General features: G+C 55.1%; 2 protein-coding genes across 3 annotated transcripts in view; one reads left to right on the top strand and one right to left on the bottom strand.

Annotated features, from left to right (window-relative positions):
- CHRDL2 (chordin like 2) overlaps nt 1-20,298 on the top strand; it is a 31,524-nt gene extending 11,226 nt beyond the window's left edge. Inside the window, exons 2-12 of one of the 2 annotated variants that reach the window (XM_087868164.1) lie at nt 542-654; nt 4,375-4,468; nt 6,412-6,554; nt 8,765-8,858; nt 9,829-9,884; nt 11,581-11,749; nt 12,576-12,770; nt 14,968-15,141; nt 15,976-16,030; nt 19,341-19,433; nt 20,147-20,245. In XM_087868164.1, coding sequence (XP_087724290.1) covers nt 542-654; nt 4,375-4,468; nt 6,412-6,554; nt 8,765-8,858; nt 9,829-9,884; nt 11,581-11,749; nt 12,576-12,770; nt 14,968-15,141; nt 15,976-16,030; nt 19,341-19,431 — 1,184 coding nt within the window. In that variant the 3' untranslated portion in view covers nt 19,432-19,433; nt 20,147-20,245. Of the gene's footprint in view, nt 1-541; nt 655-4,374; nt 4,469-6,411; nt 6,555-8,764; nt 8,859-9,828; nt 9,885-11,580; nt 11,750-12,575; nt 12,771-14,967; nt 15,142-15,975; nt 16,031-19,340; nt 19,434-20,146 lie in introns of both variants that reach the window. The other variant, XM_045816308.2, reaches the window with a different exon arrangement.
- The window catches only part of POLD3 (DNA polymerase delta 3, accessory subunit), a 111,076-nt gene continuing 99,441 nt past the window's right edge, over nt 11,600-23,234 (bottom strand). Inside the window, exons 12-13 of the transcript XR_015726935.1 lie at nt 13,103-13,331; nt 11,600-11,727 (exon numbers count right to left, since the gene is read on the bottom strand). The gene's annotated coding sequence lies outside the window, so the exon portion shown is untranslated. The remainder of the gene's footprint in view (nt 11,728-13,102; nt 13,332-23,234) is intronic.

Here is a 23,234-nt window from a genome sequence, read left to right as displayed (position 1 = left end):
GTGTGCATGCGCGCGCACGCGCGCGTGCGTGTGTGTGTGTGTGTGTGTGTGTGCAGAGATGCCGTAAATAAATAAGCAACATGGGACCGAGGGAGAGGAAGCCAGTGTGATTATGAGGGCAGAAGGAGCACTGAACTGAGAGTCAGGACGCGTGGGCTATCATCCCTGCTTGGTGACTGACTTCCTGTGTGACCTTAAAGGTGTGATTCATCCTCTCTGGGCCTCAGATTGTTCATCTAATAACATTTATACAATTGACATCTGTAAGCGCTTCCACTGTTTGACCTTCCTAACTGCCCTATGAGAGAAGCGTTAAGGTTCGGAAAGGGGCAGTGACGTACCCAGTCACACGGTCAGTGCGTAGTCAGGCTGACGGACCCAGATATTCTGGGCCCTTGACTGGGAGAGCACGTCTGGTGGGTTCTCTTCCGCCTGTCTGGTCCAGACGACATCCCTCCTAGAGCCAGAGAGAAGGAGGCATGAGGCAGGGTCTTTGGGCTGGAGCCTCCCGGGACTGACAAAGAGCTGGTTGGTCTGCCAGGTCCAGATATGTTCTGCCTTTTCCACGGGAAGAGATACGCCCCCGGTGAGAGCTGGCACCCCTACCTGGAGCCGCAGGGCCTGATGTACTGCCTACGCTGTACGTGCTCTGAAGTAAGTGCCTTCGGCCCCTGGGCCACCTGTGACAGGTACGTCACCCCACAGGGAGGGTGGGCCCACGCTGCTGCACCGGAAAGTACTCAGTACTTGGGAGCTCCTGTGCACCTCCCAGAGAAGTCACGCGGCGGGTCAGTGGCCGGACCGGGCTGGGGAGCTGGGCCCTCCATCTTCCAGCTGGCCTTCCTGCCACCTTTGCTGCTGCCGGCCTTGCCTGTGTCCCAGGACAAGAGCCTCTCTGCCCTGACCTCCCACTCCTTCCTTTCCATGTGCCCTTTCCTCCAGCCACCTCTCTTGCCACCTGGCCTTAGGATGTCTTCTCCCAACGCCACTGGCTCAAATATTGATTCTTCGAGGCTTCACCTGAATGCTACCCCCCGCCCCCCGTAGCCTCATTTTCTGCCTTACCCGCAAGGGTGTCTTCTTCTGGGATGCCACATAAGTTTCTCTGTCCCTTCCTCCTGATCACTGTTGGCCAAGGATGACAATTTTCTGTGCCTGTCCATTACTGCCCCTTCTGGATGGAGCCCCCGAGAGGAGATATTCCCGGGCGCTCCCTCGGGCCCAATTTGGTGTCCTGCCAGAGGCTGAACAAATTGGGGCAGAGACCGGATCTTCTTGTTCACCTCTGTCTCCCCCCCACCCAGTCCCACCCCAGCACCCTCCACAGGGCCTTGTACTGCCAACTAGGTGGAATACATAAGACCCCCATGTGGTCCAGAATTCTCCAGGTATGAGGGTGGAGGGGTGAGGATGGAGGAGGAGTGATCTGGGAGGCTTGCAACACCCTTAGCTCTAGTTCAGCTGCCTGGGGCCCAGACTCGGTGTGAGATCCTCAGCTCTCTCTGTCTGGGTGCTGGTGCTGGGGGGTGGGGAGGAGGGCGTAGAGAGCGTTCCTACCTGGAGCCAGCCCCTTGGTGCCTATCTTTCCCTGCACAAAGCCAAGAGAGGAATGTAGGAGGCCTGTAAGAGTCTCCCTTGTTAAAACAATCCTCCAGGTGGGAGCAGAGAAGAGCTTCTGAGAAGACACTGGGAAATGGAGGTGGGTGGACCAGCCCCTCTCCTGACTCTGATCACTAGGGTCTCATTCCTCCTGGGATCTTTCCCTCTGATTCCCCACTACTTCTCCCATGTTGGCGCGAGGCAGAACACTGGTTCCAGTGTGGACACAGCCCCCCACAACTGCCTCCCCTCGGTTCTTCTTAGCACATATGAGGCCAATAAGCCTTTACAAAAAGAACTTTATGAAATATAGCCAGAGAGCAGAAAGAAAACCATAACAGAAAATTCCAGACATATCATGTGGTCCAGTTGACAAAGTCCAAGTTTTGTGATCCACTGGAGTTAATTCATTTCTCCCTCCCCAGAGTTCGCACGTAGCCCGTTTCCCCAACCCAAGGGACTGTGCCGGTCAGTGTCTCCAAAATATCCCTCCACTTCTCTCCACCATCACCGCTCCCCTAATGAAAGCCACCTTCCATCTCTCCCTGGGCTGCTCCATCAGCCTCCCAACGGGTCTCCCTGTTCCCTCTAAGCCCGTCCTCCACACAGCAGCTAGAATGATCTTTTCCGAACATGAAACTGATCGCGTTATTCTACTCTTAAAACCTTCTAATAGTTCTCGTTGCACCTGAAGTAAGATTCAAATTCCCTGCTTTGGGCTCTGCACGAGCTGCCTTCTGCCTTTTTCTCAGACCTCGTCTCCTACCTGCACCAACACTTCAGCCTCAGTCCTACCCGGTGGCTCCTCCAGCTGGGATGTCTCCCCCACGAGCTCGTCTCACACGTGGCCCCTTCCCTCTCGAGTTCATCGCATACATGTGCCCTCCTTATGACGCTTCTCTGAAAGCTCTTACTAAAAGAGTCTAACTTTGTTAACTCAATCACATCACCCTGTTTTATTATTATCATAAATTCAACATCTGAAATGATCTTGTTCCTACTTGTTTATTGTTTATAGTCTGTCTCCTGCTTCTAGGATGCGAGTTCTGTGAGAGCAGAAACCGTGCTGGTCTCACTGCTAGGTCCCTAGAGCTTAGACGAGGGCCTGGCACCCAGCAGTCCCGCAGGAAATACTGAGCGAATGCGCGAGCCCCCGCGCCAGCCGTCAGAGGTGGCTCAGCAGCATGGAAACACCCAGATCCTGGATATGGTGCTTGTCAGCTGTGTGATCTTAGCAACTGAACCCCTAGGACAGAGGATCTGTCCTCATCGTGGAAGTGCGGGTGGCAGTTCCTACCCCGAGGATTGCTGAGATCGTGTATTTATATATATATATTTATATTAATATATTATATTATATTATTTATATATAAGCTCAAGTCCCTACCAAGTAGCCACTCATGGTAGGTACGACTCTCCTGAGAGGCGATGTGGCCGCAAGGCCTCCCGCCTGGTCACCTGCCATTCAACCCCTTGCCTGTCTCCATCTTATTTCCAGCTGCTGTTGAGGATCGTCTCGATCCCTTGGATCCTCCAAGGCCGGAATCAAGAGATTCCAGCTCTTCAGGTCACACAGTTCCTTGAACTCCACCCTAGTTACTCATGTGAGGGGCTCAGTTCACCCTCTAGACATTATGTACCCATGACTGCCAGGCCTCTAGAAGGCCTGTTTAGGGGCTCAGACCAATTCTGTGGACTCTGGGATGCCCCTTAGTGCTGATAAGTCCTTGTGATCTGGCCATCCTGAGAAAGAGTGACCCCAGAGGGCCTGGGGTCTGGTCCAGGGCTCCTGTGGCGCAAGAGGTGCTGCTGGGAAACTTGGTGGGCAGGGGGGCTGGAAGCAAACCTGCCACCTTCACAGTTGGACAAAGCTGGCTCCACTCATCTAACGAAGAGTCCCTCTATCACTCCTCTCCCGGCTCTCATTTATTCATTCACTCTTTCATCCAGACTCTAGCAGGCACTGGCTTGGAGCAAGGCCCTGAGCTGACGATTCAGAGATGAACAGACCAGGCCTGGCCCTTGTTCTTGGGAATTTGTGGTTGAATAGACGAGATAGATGTACATGGTTCATTACAACACAGAGGGGAGAGTAAGGTGTGGGATGCCGAGGTCGTGCTGACAGACTCTGGGGAGCTGGACAACCTCCAGAAGGGGCGGTGGCCTCTCTCTCTTCAGCTCCTCTGTTTCTGCTCATTGCTCTCTCTCTCTGTTTCTCTGCCCCATTCTCTTTCATTTGTTATACGTGAAAAAGCGTAAGAGCTTTGGGCCCCTCCTTGGCTGCTGGCAGCTCCAAAGCTTCGTGTAAGGTTACCCAAGCCTCCCAGAGATTCAGGAAGTGGATCACGAAGCCCTAAGTCTTCTCCACATCAGGTTTCTAGTCCTGTCCCCATCCCTGTCACCTGCCCTCGCGTGTCACATATCTCTCTTAACCATGAAGCTCAGGCCCAGAGGGAAAAGAATGAAGTCCCCGAGTTAAAATAACAAGTCAAGATCAACATCAAAATAATTCCAGCCTTTCACTTGTATTTCTCAATCACCAGGAAGGGGACACAGGTCTGTGCAAATCCATGCACAGTCTACCCTCCTCCACGGTGGGCACATGAGCAGGGGAAGGGGAGGGACTGGACAAAATGAGTTGATTGTTTTTATTTCATCACAGGTTTAAAATGAGTGTAGTATCCCACAGCTGGGATGGGGTTTGGGGCAAGGACGGGTTCAGGTGGGAGGCAATGGTTCTTTGGAATCAGGACCACCCCCCTGTATCCCCTTCAGAGTGCCCATGTGAGTTGTTACCGCCTCCACTGCCCGCCTGTCCACTGCCCCCAGCCTGTGACCGAGCCACAGCAGTGCTGTCCCCGGTGTGTGGGTAAGTAGCCTCCTTCCTCCCCCTTGCCCATTGACCCTAATCCCCATCCCAGTGTGGGCTTCTGGCTGAGGGGGGCCCCTGGAATGAGAGGGGCAGACTCTAGGCATCAGAGGTATGGAGGTGACAAAGGTACTCAGGGGAAGAAACATCCTGGATCCCCAAGGAGGGCTGGGGTAGCAGCAAACTTCTCATTCCTAAGTAACTGGGCTTGGCAGGGGGAGGGAGAAGATGTGGAAAGTGGCTGAAGGAAACAGGGGTGCAGTTGACTCATGGATGGCACACTTGGGCTCCAATCCCCCTCTGGCTGGCCGGACCTAGAGGGAGTGGACATGCCCTGCGTCAGCGGACGAGTGAGCAGGGGCTGGGAGGCCCTGTACGGAGATGCCAGGATTACCGCCCTGGGGCTGGGAATGATGAAGGGGGTTGGAGCACATGTACGGGGACATTCCTCGCAGTGCTGAAGTTCAGGCACTCTCTGCGTCTTGACGCTAAATGCCTATGTTCTATGATTTTAAGATTCGAAGAGCCTCTGAGACTGGGATTCTAGGAAGTAAAGGTAAAAGAGAGGAGAGGAGAGGAGAGGCGGTCTGAGAAGGAACTGGCAGAACCAAGTGTATATGTAACCCAATGGCCAGAGAAGGGCAGCCAGTGGGGAGACCAACTCAGAGGCAGGGAGATGTTGAGAGGCGAATCGATGCTTAGAAGCATCAGGAAGGTGATAAAATGGGGCTCTGGACTGTGGTCTCCAGGCTCTGCACCCAGGGCTCTCTTGGTGAGCTGGGGACCTGTGTGGAGTATGTGTATAAAGGGGCTCATTTTCCATGTAGGACCCCAGTAGGGATCTCACCACGGCTCTGACTTGGGTCATAGATATTCTTGGCTCTGGATTCCCCTGGGGAGCAGGGGCTCTGAGCTTCACCCTGCCTGGCTGAAGCTCCTTCTTGGCGGAAGCTCACTCCAGGAGTCCTTCCCTCCCCTTGCTTTGTGCCTGGGCCCCTTCCTCCTTACATGCTCCTCTCTCCCTCTCCCTGCCCTGCCCCTTTGCCTGCCTGGCTCAATGATTCTTCAAGACTCAGCTCAGCCATCAGCTCCTTCGGGAAGCCTTCCCCGACCAACCCCCAGCTCCGGCCCCCAGCTGAGTGAAGGGCTCCTTGTCTGTGCTGCCACCACTGTGCCCCCAACCGCCCTCACCCTTACCATACTGGTGTCACTGCTTGCAGTGTCTCTCTACCCAGTCACGTTGTGAGTTTCTTGGTGGAACGGGCTGGGTCTTACTCGGCACTCCATTCCCAATGCCTAGCCTGGCGCCTGGTACAGAGAAGGCACTTAGTAAAGGTGCCTTGAGAGAATGAGTGGACTGGAGACTTACCCCACGACCTGGCAGGATGAGGACTGGCTAATTGGCAGGTGCTGAGGAGTGGGGCTGTGATGGCCAGTGAATGTCGGAGCTTACACCAAGCACAGGGACAGTCTAGATCATTCCAGCTGACTCCACTAGGATCTAACTCTGTGTGGGACCTTGTTCTGTTCACTGCTATATCCCCACCACCTAGACTAGTGCCTGGCACTAGAGGGGATTCGTGGATATGCTCACTGAATGTGGAATGAACTAACGCAGGTCCCCACCAAGTGGGGCTCAGTGGAGCTGAGGCTTCTGGCCTTCCCTTCCTGTTCTTGTCAGGGCCAGCTCAGACACCCAGGGGCTGAAAGGCCATGGTGGGGACCCATAAGAGGGAGTGACATGGTCAGATGTAGGTATCAGTGAGACCTCTCGATTAGCTGGTACAGAGACTGGCTGGGAAGGCTGAGGCCAGAACTTGGTTTAAATGCCAAGATAGGATAAGCTGCAGAATCTTCAGGAAGGTGGCCCGGTGAATTTTGACAAAGCTTTTGGAGTAATGTGAAACTTCATTTTCTTCTCCCTCCTGCCCCCCCACCCGCAGAACCTCACACCCCCTCTGGGCTCCGGGCCCCCCCAAAGTACTGCCATCACAACGGGACCATGTACCAACACGGAGAGATCTTCAGTGCCCACGAGCTGCTCCCGTCCCGCCTGCCCAACCAGTGTGTCCTCTGCAGCTGTACCGTAAGCCCTCCCGCCTTCTCTTCAGCACGGGCCAGCACTGACAGGCCTGCAAAGCACAGTGGTGCGGTGTGGGGGCAAATTGTTCCTCCTGGTCAAAGCAGAGTGACAGTGAATGGGCTCCGGGGCAAGGCGACATCTGGGGTTTAGAACGTCCTACCTGTCTCTGGCCTTCCGCGTCCCCCTGAGCTGCCTGGTACAGCATGCTTACCTCGTACTCACATTTGCCCATTTCTGTGTTCTCCGATTGACTCTGCACTCCTTGAATGGTGGGAACATGCCCAATTCATTTTTGTAACTTCTGCTGCTACCGGCCCAGGGCCTGGCGCACAGATGTCTACAATGATTGCTGAATGAATAAGTGAATGAGTCAATGGTCAGTCCTGGGGTACAGAGACAGGGCCAGACTGCTCGTTGCAAACGGATTTAACCTGAACTCGCTTAAACCCCTCCTGCCGTGGTCAGAGTTGGGCCTAGGCACAGGCCGAACTGACTCTGCAGTGTTACCAGGGGACACAGACTGAAGCCAAGCAGGGCCTGATCTGGAAAGTCTTCACCCTCCTTCTTGGTGGCAGCCCTGCTTCCGGCTGACAGGTGGCTTTCAGCCTGTCCTCCTTACCCCGGGGCTTAGCTCATCTGCGCATTGGCAGGAGAAATCCTGCCCTCCTGATTTCCCCGCCACCGGCTCATCAAACTTCTCCGGGCCTCCGTTGCTCTCAGTGTGGAAGGGAGCGTGACCAGGTGATCTCCAACGTCCCGTTTAAGATCGTAATCTGAGTGAGCAGTGGCACAAGGGTAAGAGGCCTAGGTTGGATGTCAGACACCCATGTGTGAGCTCCAGCTCTGCCGCGCTTCCCTGTGTGACCTGGATCAAGTCACTTCTCTGGGGCCTGTGCCCCCGTCTTTTCAGTGAGAGGATCCTATCCGTCTGAGATTCTGAATCTTCAAGTACCTGGGCAGCGGAGCAAACAACTTACAAATAATAAAAAGTGACCACTTATAAATCAACGTAGAGAGCAGTTACCTTCTCCAGGGCCTGAGGCTCCTCCAGCAGTCTCACGCATCGTACCTGCCGGTTCACGGAGAGGCCTTGTGTGTATAGAGACAGCGCCCCAAGGCCCGAGGAGCAGGAAATCACTGTTCTTATTTTTCAGATGAGGAAACTGAGGTTCAGATCAGTTAAGCGACTTGCCTAAGGTCACACAGCTAGTTAAGTGGCAGAGCCAGAATTCAGAGGCGGGGCCGCATGACTCCAAAATTCATGTTCCCTTCTTCCCTGTATCGCGTGGCTTTCTGTAAAGGGACAAGGGCCTGGGTGAGGAGAAGTCTGTGGGAGGAGACAGAAGTGATGGTGTGGCGGTGGGGTGGTGAGAACATTCTTGTGATTCCTTGTCCCTTCTCCTTGGATACTGGGGTCTCCCCTTCTTTCCTCTCCTCCTTGTTCACATGGGACTGGCTTGACTCCTGGCCTCCTTCTGAGACTCATTGGAAAGGGCATAAGGAAAGGACTTGAGATGGTATCACTTCCTGCCAGGTACATCGTGCCTTCCGGTTTAAAAAGGGTTTTCACAACTACTCCCTCACTTGATCTTCACGACCCAGATGGGGTGCTCCCATTTCACAGAGGAGGAAAGTGAGGCCCAGAGAAGGGAAGTGACTCACCAAAGGTCATCGGGCTTCTGATGCCCAGAAGGCCCTTTCCTCTGCAGTGTTGCCTCTCCAGGCTGGGTCCTAAAGCTGGGGACCTAGGGTTTTCAGTAAGAGCAAGATGAACCCAACATGTGTCCCACTGATCCCCCTCCTCTCTCTGGGCCCCCTGTCCCAGGTCAGGGGGGGAGGGTGTTGATTTCAGTAGGAAAAGCCTGCAGGCTGGGCTCTAGTCTGCTCTGCTGGGCTGCGTTTCTGATTTCTGGCAGTTCAGGCCTCCCCTCAGGCCCTCCTCACCTTAGGATGGAAGAACCCCACCTCACCGGGTCGCTGTGAGAGCCTAGGGAGAGGCAGGGTCTGAACACACCTTAGAAGCTGAAGGATGGATGTTGCCTCAGGGCCTGGGGAGGGAGTGGGGTGCTGGCTGGACCTTGCCCGGGATGCTCCACTGCTCCTTTCCTCTCCCACCTCAAGGGACACCTCAAGGCCATTTGCCCCCAGGGCAGGGGCCCTCCTAACCCCAAGCCTGTTTCTCATCGGAACCCATCTTCTGTTTGCTCTGTCAGGAAGGCCAGATCTACTGCGGTCTCATGACCTGCCCAGAACCAGGCTGCCCTGCACCTCTCCCGCTGCCTGCATCCTGCTGCCAGGCCTGCAAAGGTGAGTCTGTCCCTAGATCTGGCAGCGCCCACCCGCCCCACCCCAGGGACCTAGCCATGGACTATTAGAGGTGGGGGAATCTCAGCTAGTGAGGGGCAAATGGCCTGAGCAGAATCAAGTGCACAGATGGTCAGACTGTACCCTGTGGTTGAGGTAGTTCAGGAAAGCTTCCTGGAGGAGGCAGGACAGGGGGAAGGGAGTGCTTCATAGTCGAATGCTTCTCTAGATGTTGGTGTTGTGGACCAGGGGCCGGGTGACTCCAGTTTAGTCCTGGTTCCTCCAGCTACTTTCTGCAGATTCCTTCCCCTCTTTGGGCCTCATCCGTGTCATGGATGCACAGAGAGGCTGGCCTCGGTGATTTCGAATGGACTGTCTGATTCCAGTGTTCTTGGTCTTTGAACCAAGAATGCTCAGAGGGAGCCAGACTGGATGTGAGGCAGGGGCTGGAGAGAGAGAGCCCCCTCAGGGCCTTGTGTGCTGGCACCCCACGGGGTGGAAGATCGAGTCCTAGGGTGTTCCAACTGGAAGAACAGAGAGGCTGGAGGCGGGTGCCTGCTAGTGGATAGTATAGACCAAGGCCTGGTGACTTCAAGTGTGGCTGGAGAGGGTGGCTCCCCAGGGGGCTGCAACTAAGCAAGGCTGCAGGGATGGGATGCTGGGCCCTTGGGCCACCCGTGAGGGGCACTGAATAAGATGCTCCGGCCCAGGCAAGAAGTTCAGTCCTAATGGTGACCAGGAGGTCAGTGTGGGGAAACTGAGGCAGCAACCCAGTTGCAGGGAATTTGTCAACCCAAGGGTGAGGAGAGGTTGCAATAAGAAGGGGGACTAAGGCCCCATTGGGGCACAGGGACCTGTTGGTGAGCTGGGACTGCAGAAGTGGCACTAGGCCTGGCAGCTTGAAGGCCTGCAGGGCTCCGGTCAGCAAGGCCGAGGAGGTGGAGGCTGACCCAACCTCCCTTTGGGTTTCCAGATGGCTCCAGTGAGAGATCAGCTGAAGAGGACACCACGCAGTCACAGTACGGGGTGGTGAGTGCACCGCTTTACTGACAGTGTGGGGACAGCTGGTGAGGGCGGCTGGTAGCCACGACCTAAAGCCCAGGACTCTGGGACGGGCAATACCAGTTACTGTCCTCATTTCTCATTTGTCCCGTAGGTCAGCAACATGAGCTCCACCATGTTCCAGCCCCTCTCCCTAGCCTCCCATCATGGCTGCTGGGTCAACCGGGGCCTGGGAAAAAGTACTATGCTAGCCAAGAGCAGGCCCCACACTTCCCGATTTCCCTCCTGAGGAACATTTTGCCACTGTTCTATCCAAAGCCTGTGTCTGTCCTTAGGTAGGCTGTCTCTGGGCAGCACATTCCCCTGAATGGCCTCTGTCTTGGCCCAGCCTTCCCCACCCAGCCCCTGAGGTACTGGTTCTTTGTTTGGGGGCTACCTCTCTGTCCTCCCCTCTGTCTTGGCCCCTGTCGATCTTAGTCTGGAGTTAGGATGAGCTAAACTGCCCAGCTTTCTCTGGTCAGCGAGGAAAGGGGTAGGACGATGGGCTTACGCATGGACTCATGTCCCCATCCGCCCTCTGGGCTATGTCCACAATGGGAACAACTCTACCTACTCTTTCAGCCTGGGTCACCTGGACCCCGGGGGACTGGAGGCTGGCCTCCATGCTCAGGGACTCCCCAGGGGTCTGAACTAGCGAGCTCCCCCTTTCCCCCTGCCATTCCGTCCTCTCCCTAGGAGGCAGTGTGCTAAGCGAAGCCCACCCAGGCTCAGTTCCAGGCCTCGAGCAGCTACTTACGGGATGACGTGAGCAAGTCCCATTAGAGGGCTGGGCTCCTCCATTCATCTTGCCACTATTCCACTTGATGAACATTTCCTGGGAGCCTCCTATGTACCTGGGCCTGTTCTGGGGCCTGAGATAGTTTCCTGGGAGCTCCTGTGGGCTCAGTTGGCCAGTCTCTGACTCAGAGACTATATGGGCAGGAAGGGGCTGTAGAAGAAGGAATATGAGTGACTCAGTGTCAGCAAGGGGGGTAATAAGCCCACTTGCTCCTCTGCCGTGGCCTGGAGCTGCCAGTCCTCTAACCATGAGCTATGGTGCTCCTTTCCCATCACACCACCCTCACCACAGATCCTTTGCTGTCACTGCCAGTCTGCCCAAGACCTGGTCTAGAGGGGCAGGGTCTCAGGATCTTGGATTCCAGGGGCTCAAGAAAGGGCGCCCTGGAGACCCAGGGTATCCAGGTGGGGCCTGCTCTTAGTCTTCTGTCCTGTGGGGTTCTGGGGCCTGGTGAGACCTTCAGAGGCCCATCCCCTTCTCCCATCACCTAAATCTTCTCAAGGAATTCCCTGACTGTCATCCTCACTATAGCCTCACCTTCCATTCCTTAAATATGAGGTTTTCCAGGTCCCTGATTGCTGTGTCTCCCAGATCAAGACCTCAGTCCCCTTTGTTCACTCTAGCCCTGAGGCCTTGGCTTTGACAGGCCTGAGAAGGGCTTGGTGGAGGCTGGATTTCCAAACCACCAACGTCTGAGAGTTTTCAAAGATCCATTGTCTGAGAACGTCTTAGGCCCCATCCAGATCCTTCCATCCCTAGCGTGTGTCTCTCTTTACTGGGAAGTCAGGGTGGTGTCTACCCGCAGGCTTCACTGCAGCCTCTGTCTTGCTGCTCCCCTGCTGGCCCTGGCCCATCAGTGATCCCCATCCTTCCTGCCGTTTGCAGAGACATTCCCAGGATCCGTGTTCAGGGGGCAGTGGGAGAAAGAGAGGCCTGGGCACCCCAGCCCCCACTGGCCTCAGCTCTCCTCTGGGCTTCATCCCTCGCCACTTCCGACCGAAGGAGGCAGGCAGCACGACAGTCAAGATTGTCCTGAAGGAGAAACATAAGAAAGGTGGGGATGGGAACCTCCTCTGATCCCTGAGGTGGGACAAGGGGGCCCCAGCTGCTCCTGCCTCCCATCCCTGCACTCCCCGCTCAGTGGTTCCCTGATCTCAACTTGGCCGGGAGCTTGTAGATTCATAAAACCTCAAAACTGAAGGTGTCCTTAAAGGGCACCGAGCTTGAGAGTACTGAGCGAGAGACAGAACCAGCCTTAGAACTAAGACCACAGGGTGGCATGACGATATTTTCGGAGCCTCTGCCATGTCTTTGCTGGGAATCGAGGGGCACAGAACAGAGAGATGAAAAATGGTCGCTGTCCTGGAGGGGCTCCAGACATGCAAATAAATACTGTAATATCAGGAAGCGGTGAGAGAAAGTCGAGGGCTGCTGGCAGGTGGTCAGGACACAGCAAGGAGGGAGCAGCAGAAGGGGAGGAAAGCAGGCTGGGGGCAGTGTTCCCAATGATGCGGCAGGAGCAGCTGCAGAAGTCCCTGTCTCGGCCCCTTCCGGACAGATGGGACACTGAGGCTAAGAAAGCCTGTCCGAGCCCACACCGCCAGGTGGTGACAGAACTGGGTCCCAGTGCTCCCCATGCCAGAAGTGCCCGTGAAGGGCAGGAGGTACTGGGCAAGAACGTACTGGGCACGGGTCAGCGCTGAGTGCTGCAACAGGGGAGCAGTCGGGGACAGGTGACCAGCTTTATACCTGGCCTCCACTTTGCAGGCGGTGTGGCTGGGTCAGACAGGTGGAGCAGGGGCTCCCCGAGAGTTCCCACCTGGACTCTGGCCCAGGTCTGCGGCACTGACCCTCCTCCCTTCCCACCCTCCTTGGCCCAGCTTGCGTGCACAGTGGGAAGACATACTCCCACGGGGAGGTGTGGCACCCAGCTTTCCGCTCCTTTGGACCCCTGCCCTGCATCTTGTGCACCTGTCAGGACGGCCGCCAGGACTGCCAGCGGGTGACCTGCCCCACTGAGTACCCCTGCCATCACCCTGAGAAAGTGGCCGGGAAGTGCTGCAAGATTTGCCCAGGTACAAAGAGATGCTGGGGGCAGGGAGGGCACTGGCCGGAGGGGGCCAGGGGTCCCTCTCCACAGGGCACAGGTACTCGGAGCATCTTCAACAGGGACGGGGCGTGGACTGAGAGCCACAGGCTGCAGGGGTGTTGGATGCACCGGAAAGGAAAGTGCCCAGCTCACAAAATATTTGCCTTAGGGAACATCGAAGGTTATAGTGACGGATTAAAGACTCCTACACGTATACACAGAATCAATCAAATAATGATCTTACGATTCTATGAAATCATAAGATCAGAGGATATTAGGACTTTGGGGGGGAAGAGCCAATATTTCTTGAGCACTTACCATGCGCCAAGTAGGTATTTTGCATGCATGAATTCGTGGACTCCTCACCACAAATGGACAGGGCAGGAATATTTTTCTCCATTTCACAGACCAAGAGAAGATAAGTACCTTGTCCAAGGTCACACAGCTCAAATGACAGCTGGACTCTGAACCCAGGACTGTCTTGCTCCACAGACAATGCTCTTGACCCCTGCTGTCTTCCTTCAGCCCTCCTGTACCTACGGGAAAACTGAGACCCAGAGAAGAGAAGGGATTTTCCTAAGTCACAAAGCAAAGTAGCAGCAGAGCTGGAATTTAGAACTTGGGCTTCCAGACTAGCCAGCTGAGTTCTTCCAACACTGTCGTGTGATGCTAGGATTCATGAGCGTGCAGAAGACATCCAAGTATTTCACGGGAAGAGCAGCCTGGGGTTGTCAGCAGTAGCTGTTGTGAGGAACAGGCCCCTTCCCTCAAGGCTGGCAGGAGAGCAGGTGGGGTAGAAGGTGTGGGCTGAGGTGGTGCCTTCGCCATATCTGGTTAGAGGGCTGGGTTGGCAACACCAAAAGGAGAGGAATAGGGAAGAAAGAGGGGGAAGGAAACATGCATCGAGAACCTTCTAGTGCCAGGTATTGTACTGTGATTTCATGCAGATCACGTCCTCATCTCTCAGATAGCTTACGAATGAGTTGACAGAGGGGCTGCAACTGTCCTAAGTCTCCACCGACCCCCAGCTTCGACGTCAGGAAGTGTGCGTCCATGTTAGCTCGCTTACCAACTGACCTCCTAACTCACTCTTGTGAGCTTAGACAAGTTATCGTCCTTTCTCGAGCCTCAGACAGAGTTGAGGGAAAATGTTTTATAAATTGTAAATAAAAAATCCAAACGTAAAGGATAGGATCGGAGCCATATGCTACTAGGACAGGGTTAGAGCGGGAGCATGACAGGGTGGCACTGGGAACACATGAGGGGTAGGGGTTCAACTGGAATTCTCTTGGAGCCTGGCTGTACCTCAGTGCTAGGCTCCTTCACGAACACACACCCCAGGCTATTTCCCCTTAAAAATATTGAGACTGTGGCCTGACAACTCTTAGCGGGACATCTTGAAGGGCTGCATGACTAGTAAGAGTTTTGAAGGAAGCGTGTATGTGTAGGGACTTAGTCCTTTAGTCCCTGAAAAATAGGGAATGTTGGTACGTGGAAAATTCTGGAAGATGTCCTTGGAATTCTAGCATGTGAAGGCTTTAGGACTGGATCCAATTTGGGACCAAAACCTATCACCACTATCACCACCATCCCCCCCACACCCCTGCGGCCCCCTTCACCGCTACAGCCGGATCATTGTCCCCTCACCACCTCTCCCACCATCACAACCGTGATCATCATTGTCGCCACGATCACCTCACCCCTCCCAAACGTTTCATTCTGTGTGTGTTCATGACAGCTCGTGCTTGGCGATGTGGGTGACTCAAAAGACAGCCTGTCCTTCACCCGTAGGTCTCTTTTAGAGACAAACATACCCAAGGGAGACAATTACAAGGCAATGCAAGGTAGTGAGACTAAGGGCATGAGTGGGAGGCATAAGCAAGAAGGGTTTTAAAGGCTGTGAGTGGGAAGAAGCAGGGTAAGCTAAGCTGTTCCAAGTGGGCTGCCTGGAGGAGGTGGAAGGTGAGCTGGGCCCAGAAGGATGAGAGGCTTTCTGATATGCTAATCAATGGGAGGTGAATGGGAGAGATGGCCCCTCTCTCTGGTGCCAGGGGTACCAGAACTTTCCCAAGGACCTTAAAGACCTGAGGGGGCTGTCAGACTAGTGGCCTGGCTTCCTGGGCCTACCAGGCAGCAGGGGGCGGGGGCGGTGAGAGTGTTCATGAGCTCCTTGTCTTCCCCAGAGGACAAGGCAGACCCTGGCCCCAGTGACATCAGTGCCACCAGGTGTCCGAAGGTGCCAGGCCGGGTCCTCGTCCACACATCCGTAGCTCCAAGCCCAGACAACCTCCATCGCTTTGCCCTCGAGCATGAGGCCTCTGAGCAGGTGGAGATCTACCTCTGGAAGCTGGTAAAAGGTGAGCATTGGCCCCCTCCCAGCCAGGCTTACCTCTGGCCTGGCCCCCTTACCAGGGGCCGTAGGGGCATTTTGTTGATCAAGGGCCTCTAGCCCAGGACGACCTGCCTCTGGCTGCCCTTCTAGATTTAAGCGTCCAATTCCAAGATAGAGGGAGACAGAGATTCTGTCTGTGATTCTCTGACAGTTCTGATAAGCTCATCCACTCGGAGACGCCAGGGCCTCGAAGTGCTCCCTCTCCTGGGAGGAAGGGGTTGTTGCACTTGCAAGGAGCCAGGACAGGGTAGCCGCGGAAGCGCAAGGCACGTCGAACTGGTAGAACTTCAGCCCTCTGTGAGGGGAGAGCTTTTTGGGCAGAAGGGCCTTCACACCATCCTCAAAGCAGGAGGGCCTGGAGGCTAGTCTCATTCAGCCTGTTCTGCGTGGTGGATTCTAGCCCTCCGATAAGCTGACGTCAGAACCTATTTCTCATTCTGTGAGAAACTCACTGGATGCCCCGGGATGCTCAGATCACCAGCTGAAGGTCAAGAGGCGTTGTCATTGAGAAGGGGATTGCTGAGAGTGGGGCTTTTTGGTTCTTCTTGCCAAACATAGATCCCCTGGGTACAGTAAAACAGACTAAACCCTTCAAGTGTGAATCAGCTGTAAGGTCACTTTTCTCTCCCGATGGGTCTGGCTGGAGTGGGCGGGGGTGGAAGAGGGGATGATAATGATGGTCATGATAATGATAACCAATGTGTGGAGCACTTTAGAGTTTCCAAAGTGCTTCACACTCATTATCTTGTTTGATCCTCAACAATCCTGAGAGTTAGGTATTATTATCCCCATTTTACAGATGAGGAAACTGAGGCTCAGAGAGGTGAAGTACCTGGCCCAAGGCCACACGGCCAGTAAGTGGAGGACGGGAGCTAGAGCCCATGTCTTGTGACGTCAGATGCGGCTCTTTCCCTGCTCTACTCTGCCTCCTGTCCTAGGAGGAATGGACGAAGAAAGCGGAGCTGTTCAGCCTGGAGAAGAGAAGACCCAGGGGGACAGGACCATTGGCTTCCTGGCTCTGAAGGACTGCCCCAGGCAGGGGGAGCGGTTGTGTTCTGAGTGACTACAAGGGTCAGAACAACAAGCAGGGGCTTTGAGAATCAGACAGACCTGGGTTTGAATCCCGGCTCTGCTATTCTTAGCTGTGTGGCCTTGGGCAATCACTTGACCTCTCTGGGCCTCATTCTTTTCCTTCTGTTAATTGGGAAGGAGGGTTTTTGGAGGATTAAATAAAATAACATGGGTACAGCCCTGACTGTTCATCCCACCCCCTCAGTTAGAATTACAGAGAAGCATGTTTCCACCGACAAGAGGCAGCACTTTCTCATACCTAGACCCTTTCTGTCAAAGAAGGGAGGGAGCCAGCTCAACTCACAGGAGTGTGCAAGCAGCGACTGGGTGCGGGCTTTGCCACAGCTGAGGAGGTAGATCCAGCAAACCCTTCTCTTGTTTTGTGCCTTGAGATCCCATCAGTCCCTGGACAGGTGCTGGTTTAGTCCAGACCTCCGTCCGACCCCACCATGTGCTGGGACCACGGAGAGTAAGAGGCCCCAGGCTCTGTTCCTGGGAGCCCAGGGCTTAGTGACTGGGATGCAGTAGGAGCTCCCCGGGAGCTGAGCTGGTCAGGCTGGAAGGCTTCGTGGAGGAGGAGCCTGTAGCTGGACAGGTGTTAGGAATGCAAGAGGAGCACTTTGCAGGCAAGGGTGGCAGTGATAGCCGCAGACAGGCCAGAGCCTCCGCTTCCATGTGCTGTGCTCTGCCCTGTGACTGGAGTGTAGGAGGCCCTATGCTAATGTGCTTCATTTCATCCCCATAAGAAACATGAGGGATACGGATTCATGCACCGTCTTGCAGATAACACTGAGTCCGAGAGGTAAAATGACTTGCTCAAAGTCACACGGTTTTAGCAGTCAAGCAAAGATTCAAACCCAGGTCTGACTCTCCCCAGAGTTTTCAGAGAGGTGCCTGAGGAAGGCCAAGGTGTGTCCAGAATGGCGCAGACTGGAGCACTGTAGCCCAAGGCCAATGTCATAACCACCAGGCCCAGCAGAAAAGCAGCAGGTGGTGGGGACTCTTCAACTTCACAGTGCCAGGCTCTCCCCTCCTGTCACTGGCAGCCCCTCCCCATCTCCTGACCCCCTGGGCGGCCTGAGTGCCTCACCAGCCTCTCCGTCACCTCCCTGCCCCACACTGTGGGGGTCAAAGCAAACACTCCCGAGGTCTGACTATCAGCGGCAAACCCTGTTTCTTCACCCAGAGAAGTGGAATCAGCAGGCCTCAGGGGCGGGAGGAGGAAGGGCAGACACTGGCCCAGAGACACCGACACCGGACTCAGGCCCCAGAGTCCGGGTGGCTTATTGTTAAAAGCCATTTCGATTCTGGAGTTTCAGAGTAGAAGGGACCTCAGGGGTCCTGATTCCAGCCTCTGTCTAGGAAGGAAGCACCTTAGAGCCTCCCGGACGGGAGGCTCCCTGACTCCACATGCCCCCGCCCCACCTCCAGTGGATGGCTCCACCTAGAAAGGGCTTGTTTTCACACTGAGCCTCACCTCACCTCACCTCACCTCACCTGCCGGTACCGTCTCTGTCCTGGGGGTTCAGAGAGCCCAGCTGTCCTCAGACCTGGCGCACCCCCCAAAGGCATGGCCATGCTGCTCAGGTTAGCTCTTGATTCCAGGTCCAAGACCTCAGTTCTTACGAGCATGCTTTACAGGCTACAGTGCGAAGACCCCCCCTCATCCCTGTCACCTCCTCTCCAGTTTGTGTTCTGGGGTGTGTGCAGCAGCGGGCCGGGGCGGAACGGCCCATCGCCATCTCAGGCTTGTGATGTAGCCTGGGCCTTTGGAGTGAGTCTCCCCTATATCCCAATCCTTGGCATCTGAACTGGGGGTCCTGAGAACAATGCTGGACATTCCCAGCCTCCTGGACCTTAGTGCTGACCGTTCTCCTCAGTGGGATCCTACCCAGATTTCCGTAAGCAAGGCCAATTCTTAGTTTTCTTGAGGGCTGTGCCAGCCTAGCAGAGGCCTTGCTGTCACATCTGTTCTTTCTGGCCACAGACCCTGGTGGCCACAGCTGGTGCAACTTCACAGCCCATGTGCTTGGGGCCTCAGTGCCATGTGTGGTGCCTGTGGCCAGCTCTCAATGGGACGCAAACATCAGGAGATCCAGCTAATACCTCGTTCCCTTTAGGGTGTGGGCTAGATTGGGTACACATATGTTTCCTTACCCATCCATTCATCAAGGGATCATTTATTCATTCATTCATTCATTCATTCATTCATTCATTCATTCATTCATCCTACATGACTAATGTGGGCCAGGCTCAAGGGAGCCAGAGAGGAAAACCCTGCAGGAGTAACCAGGGGAGGCAAGAACAGACACAATGATAGCGCATTAGAAATAGGTACAATGACCAACAGAAGCTAAGAGCTGGGGGAGATCAAGGAAGGGGAGATCTAGGAAGACTTCCCAGCTGAAGCTTAGAGGATGCGTAGGAGTTCATCTGGTGGTAACAGGACAAACAGAAGCCAATAGGAGAAGGAGTTGCAGCAGAGGGGGTGGCCTATGTAAAGGCTTGGGCCCCTCGGGGGACAGCAAGGCCGCTCAGGGGTTGGGTAAACAGAGCCTAGTGCTGAAAGGGGGCTACCGCTCTGACACTTGACGTTCTTTGGAGTCTGATAAGCACACCTATTGATATCTTTCACACACTCTATGCCCAGAAAAAAGCATGACCAGCCCATATGGGCCTCCCACCTCCCCCCCACCCCACATTGTGGACAGGTGAGCAGCGCGAGAGCAGAATGCTGAGGGTGACAGGTGGACGGCCTGCAGAGAGGCGATGAGAAGTCAGGGAAAGGGAATGGTAGGTAATGTATAGTTTCAAATGATTGCAGTTAGGATCACAGCTTGGGCAGGGAGTAAGAGGGGTCAGAAGTCTAATGCAGGGACCCAGGGAAGATGTGATGGGCCCCGAATGGGGAGAGTGGCAGTGGAGATGGAAGGATAGGTTCAAAATACTGAGGAAATTTAGTCCACAGGATTTGGTGTCTGGTCGGAATAGGGGAGGGGAGGGGTGACTAGGTCCCATCTGTGTCTAAGTTACCCTGTTCCACTGATTGCATGGCCCCACCTTCCCTGCTCATGCCCTTGCCTCTGCCCTCAGGAATCTTCCACTTGATTCAGATCAAGAAAGTCAGGAAGCAAGACTTCCAGAAAGAGGCACAGAACTTCCGGCTACTCACCGGCACCCATGAAGGTGGGACGTTAGGCTGAGAAATGGGGCCTGGGAAGAGAGCCGGGCCAGAGGCCAGGGCCTCGCGGGGAGTTCCAGGCTGCTGGTGCTGGGAGGGGGGCAGGGTGGTTGTCAGCCACAGACGTCAGTTCCCGGCACAGGAATCCAGTGGGCGTCTGGGCCAGAGATTTCTCAACTCAGGGCGCTTGGGAGCGGGAAGGTGAAGCAGAACCATCTGGATTTGGTCCTGGGAGTGGGGGAGACAGGGCTGTAGAGGAGGGAAGCCTGAGCCCCCAAACCCTGATGCTGCCTACCCCCTCTCTACTGGAACATTTCCTATTGAAACCCTCCTAAGCACTTTCCTTCTGATGCCCCTTAATTTGCTCTACACTATACGGAGGCAGATGGACCCAGGTGGGGCTTCAGGTGGGGGAGAGGAAGTCACAGATGGGCATGTCACCAACAGGTGTTAGGAAACCAGCCCAACCCCAAATGCTGGTCGGTTGAAGGTGGGGTCATGTGCTAGAACTGCTCGGGCTAGGGGGTTATGATGGAGATACCCATTTCCTTCCTCCTGTGGACTCCAAACCCAGGCTCTCACCACCCTTCTTGTCCTAAGTTTTTCCCACCCCAGTCACTCTGCCTCTCTCGTGCACACGCATGCACAGGCGCACACACGTGCACACCCGACCCCCGACCCCCACCCCCACACCCCTCTTCTGCTTTCCTCTCTGCAGGTCACTGGAACGTTTTCCTAGCCCAGACCCCGGAGCTGAAGGTCACAGCCAGTCCAGACAAAGCAACCAAGACCTTATAACAAAGACCTAAACAGTTGCAGATATGAGCTTTATCTTTTTTGTTGTTATATATTAATAAATGATAAGTTGCATTACCCCTCAACCCTGCCTGCTCAGTTCATGTCTGGTCTCCGTGTGTTCCCACAGGGACTGCAAGGCAGAACTGGTTATGCCCATTTTACAGGGTTAGAGACTGAGATGCAGCAGGGGCAGAGGCTGGTCCATATCCTCGTGGTGAATTGTTACCAGAGTCAGAGCTGGTTCCCCAGCCTCCCCGCCCAGGCCCTTGTCTGCCTCTGGCCTCTGTACTGCTTCCATCCCTGGCCCCCAGCTATGGCTTCTCCTGCTTTTATGGGTGCCCCCCTCCTGGAGCTCATTGGCACTGAGCCTAGGAAAGGGACTGACTCCAGTTAGCTAGTGGAGGGGGAAAGGGAGCCTCAAAGCACTTTCCCCAGTGAATCTTCCAGGGATCCTTACAGCTGTCAGCCACGCTCTACAATGAGGAACCCGAGTTTCGGGAGGAGCAGTCCTTTGCCCGGAGCCACGGGGCAGGGCAGTAGCAGAGGCAGAGCGGGCGCCAGGTCTCTGGCTCCGGGCTAGCACTCCTCCCCTGGTCTGCCGGTATAAGCCCAAAGAGTCTCACCTCCAAGGATTTCCAAGACTTGGCAGTCACGTCGCCAACCCCAGCACCACAATCTGGGAAGAGAGCCTAACAGTTACAATTAAAGACAACATTAATAATTTATCCTGCCTACACGTTCAATTAGTTGCAATTTCAAAGATGTTTTAGTGCTCATGATTCCACTTAAGATGAACACTGTAGGAATTACCCCGACTTGAGAGAAGAGGAAACAGGATCAGGATGGGCCAATGTCTTCCCTAAAGCCTCACAGTGACAGCTAGGGAGGCCAGGACTAGAACTCAGGCCCACCGCCTCCCAGACCCATGCTTCCCCTCCACACAGCACTGCCCTCCACCCCAAGCTGGATTGGAAGCTGTGGAGAAGCAGTATGAGATGGCCTAAGGCCACCTGCAGCCACTTAGAGGGCTCTATTGTCCCCTGAGCCTTGGTCTCTGTACCTGGGTGTCTGAGGTCTGGGATGTCTGCAAAGCCGCCTACCAACACCGCCCTCCCTGGGCAGGGACGAGTGCCGCTCTCCCCGAACTCCCTCCACCACCTCCCAGGGGCCTGGTTTGAGAGGCTGGGGTTTGAGGAACACGGCTGGGATGTCCCCCTCCTCCCCTGAGTCAGAAGACATTAGCTCTGCACAGCTTCTACCTGTCGCTGAGAGAGAAGACACAGCCCTCCAGCCTTGCTTGCTTACCACGTAGGGTTAAGCTGGAACTCGGGGGAGGAATTCTGAGCATCTCATATTTAAAGCACGGGAATCTGAATGTTCAGCCGTTCACATGGGGAACTCTGGTCATCCTTCAACTTAGCTCAGATGGGCCTTCTCCATAAAGCTTTCCTGGACACCCCCAGCCCTGCCCCTGCACAACGGCCCTCCCCTCTGCTGGAGAATGGGGTTGCAGGCAGGACTCTGCAATGAGAAGTGGCGCTGAGGCCTCAGGATGGGAATGGACTTCCCTGTATACTTTTCCTGGTGTCTCGGGCCAACTGCCTTCCTGGTCTCTTTGATGGGCTTATCTGAAGCCTGTGATGTTCACCCTGAACCTTTTCCACCATGGGAGGCACGTTCAGCATATCAGCACCTCCTCCCTTTGGTCCAGACATTTCTGAGTATGTACACATGAGGCTTTCCGTGGGAACCTCTCACAGCTTTCCCATGGGTTTACACCTCTCTGACTCATCTTCCCCTTTCATGTATTCATTCATAAAACACTTTCTCAGCTGCTCGGGGACAGGCCTATGCTAGATGACCAACACAGCGTAAGGAACCAGTACGGCTCTGCCTATACTCAGGGAGCCGAAGTCCAGAGAAGAAGGGGCATCACAGCGCCATGAGTGCTAAGGGCTGCAACAGCAGGGCCATGGTGAGCACAGGCCTGCCCAGATGGGGGACACTTCAGCAGGCTCTGAAGGATGAGGACGATTAGAAGAAAAGGCGGAGGGGCGCCTGAGCAGCGCAGCCTTTAAGCGTCTGCCTTCGGCTCAGGGCATGATCCCCGCGTTCCGGGATCAAGTCCCACATTGGGCTCCTCCGCTGGGAGCCTGCTTCTTCCTCTCCCACTCCCCCTGCTGTGTTCCCTCTCTCGCTGGCTGTTTCTCTGTCACATAAATAAATAAAATCTTAAAAAGAAAAGAAAAGAAAAGGCGGAGGGAAGGGGGGCAGGGGGACGGAGATGGTACAGGAGAGACAGTACATGGGAGATGAAAAAGAGCGTGTTCTAGGGGGAATCACAAACAGCTCACTGTGGCTGGACAGTATGATTTGAGGCAAAGAGCGAAGGGAGGTGAGGCTGAATGCCCGGCTGAGAGGCTCTGGCCTCATCCTGAGGGCAGCCGGGAGCCCTGGAAGGGTTTCAGTGCTTTGGTCAGATCTGTGGGTTAGCAAGCTGGCTCTGCCTGCTGGTGAAGAACGGCGTGGCGGCGTGTGACAACGGTCGGGGGCAGGAGAGAAGCGATGGGGCTGGAAGGGAAGGCAGCACTGATGACGGACCGCACACAGGGCTGAGGGAAAGCGAGGAGGGTAGTGTGTAGCTATGTCTCACGTGGTTACTGCAGAGAGAACCCAGAAGTTTCAGCTGAGCACACGTTGGGTCTCAGAAGATACCCCTGACTCTCGGGGTACTTTATGGGTGTGGGGAGAAGGCCGGGTCAGAGACAGGGGTTTGGGGGCTGTTGGCCTACAGGTAGTAATGAAGCCAGGAGATGGGTGGCACTGGCTTGGGAGAGACTGTAGAGTGAACCCCAGAGCCTCAGCAAAGGAATTTCCGTGGAGGAAAGAGAGAAGCCAGGAGGGTATGGTGGCTGAGAGTCCAGTAACACAGGGCCCAGAAAGGGTCCAAGAACATAGGGCCCCCCACAGGTTTTGGGGGGCGGAGGCGGTGTCAGGGGGTGAGGAAA

Source organism: Ursus americanus, chromosome 16 (genome assembly GCF_024610735.1).
Source record: "Ursus americanus isolate L20-20 chromosome 16, mUrsAme1.1.p, whole genome shotgun sequence".
In the NCBI taxonomy this organism is placed as follows: domain Eukaryota; kingdom Metazoa; phylum Chordata; class Mammalia; order Carnivora; family Ursidae; genus Ursus; species Ursus americanus.
Note: the sequence above shows the minus strand (reverse complement) of the source record. Positions and strands in the feature narration are given on the sequence as shown.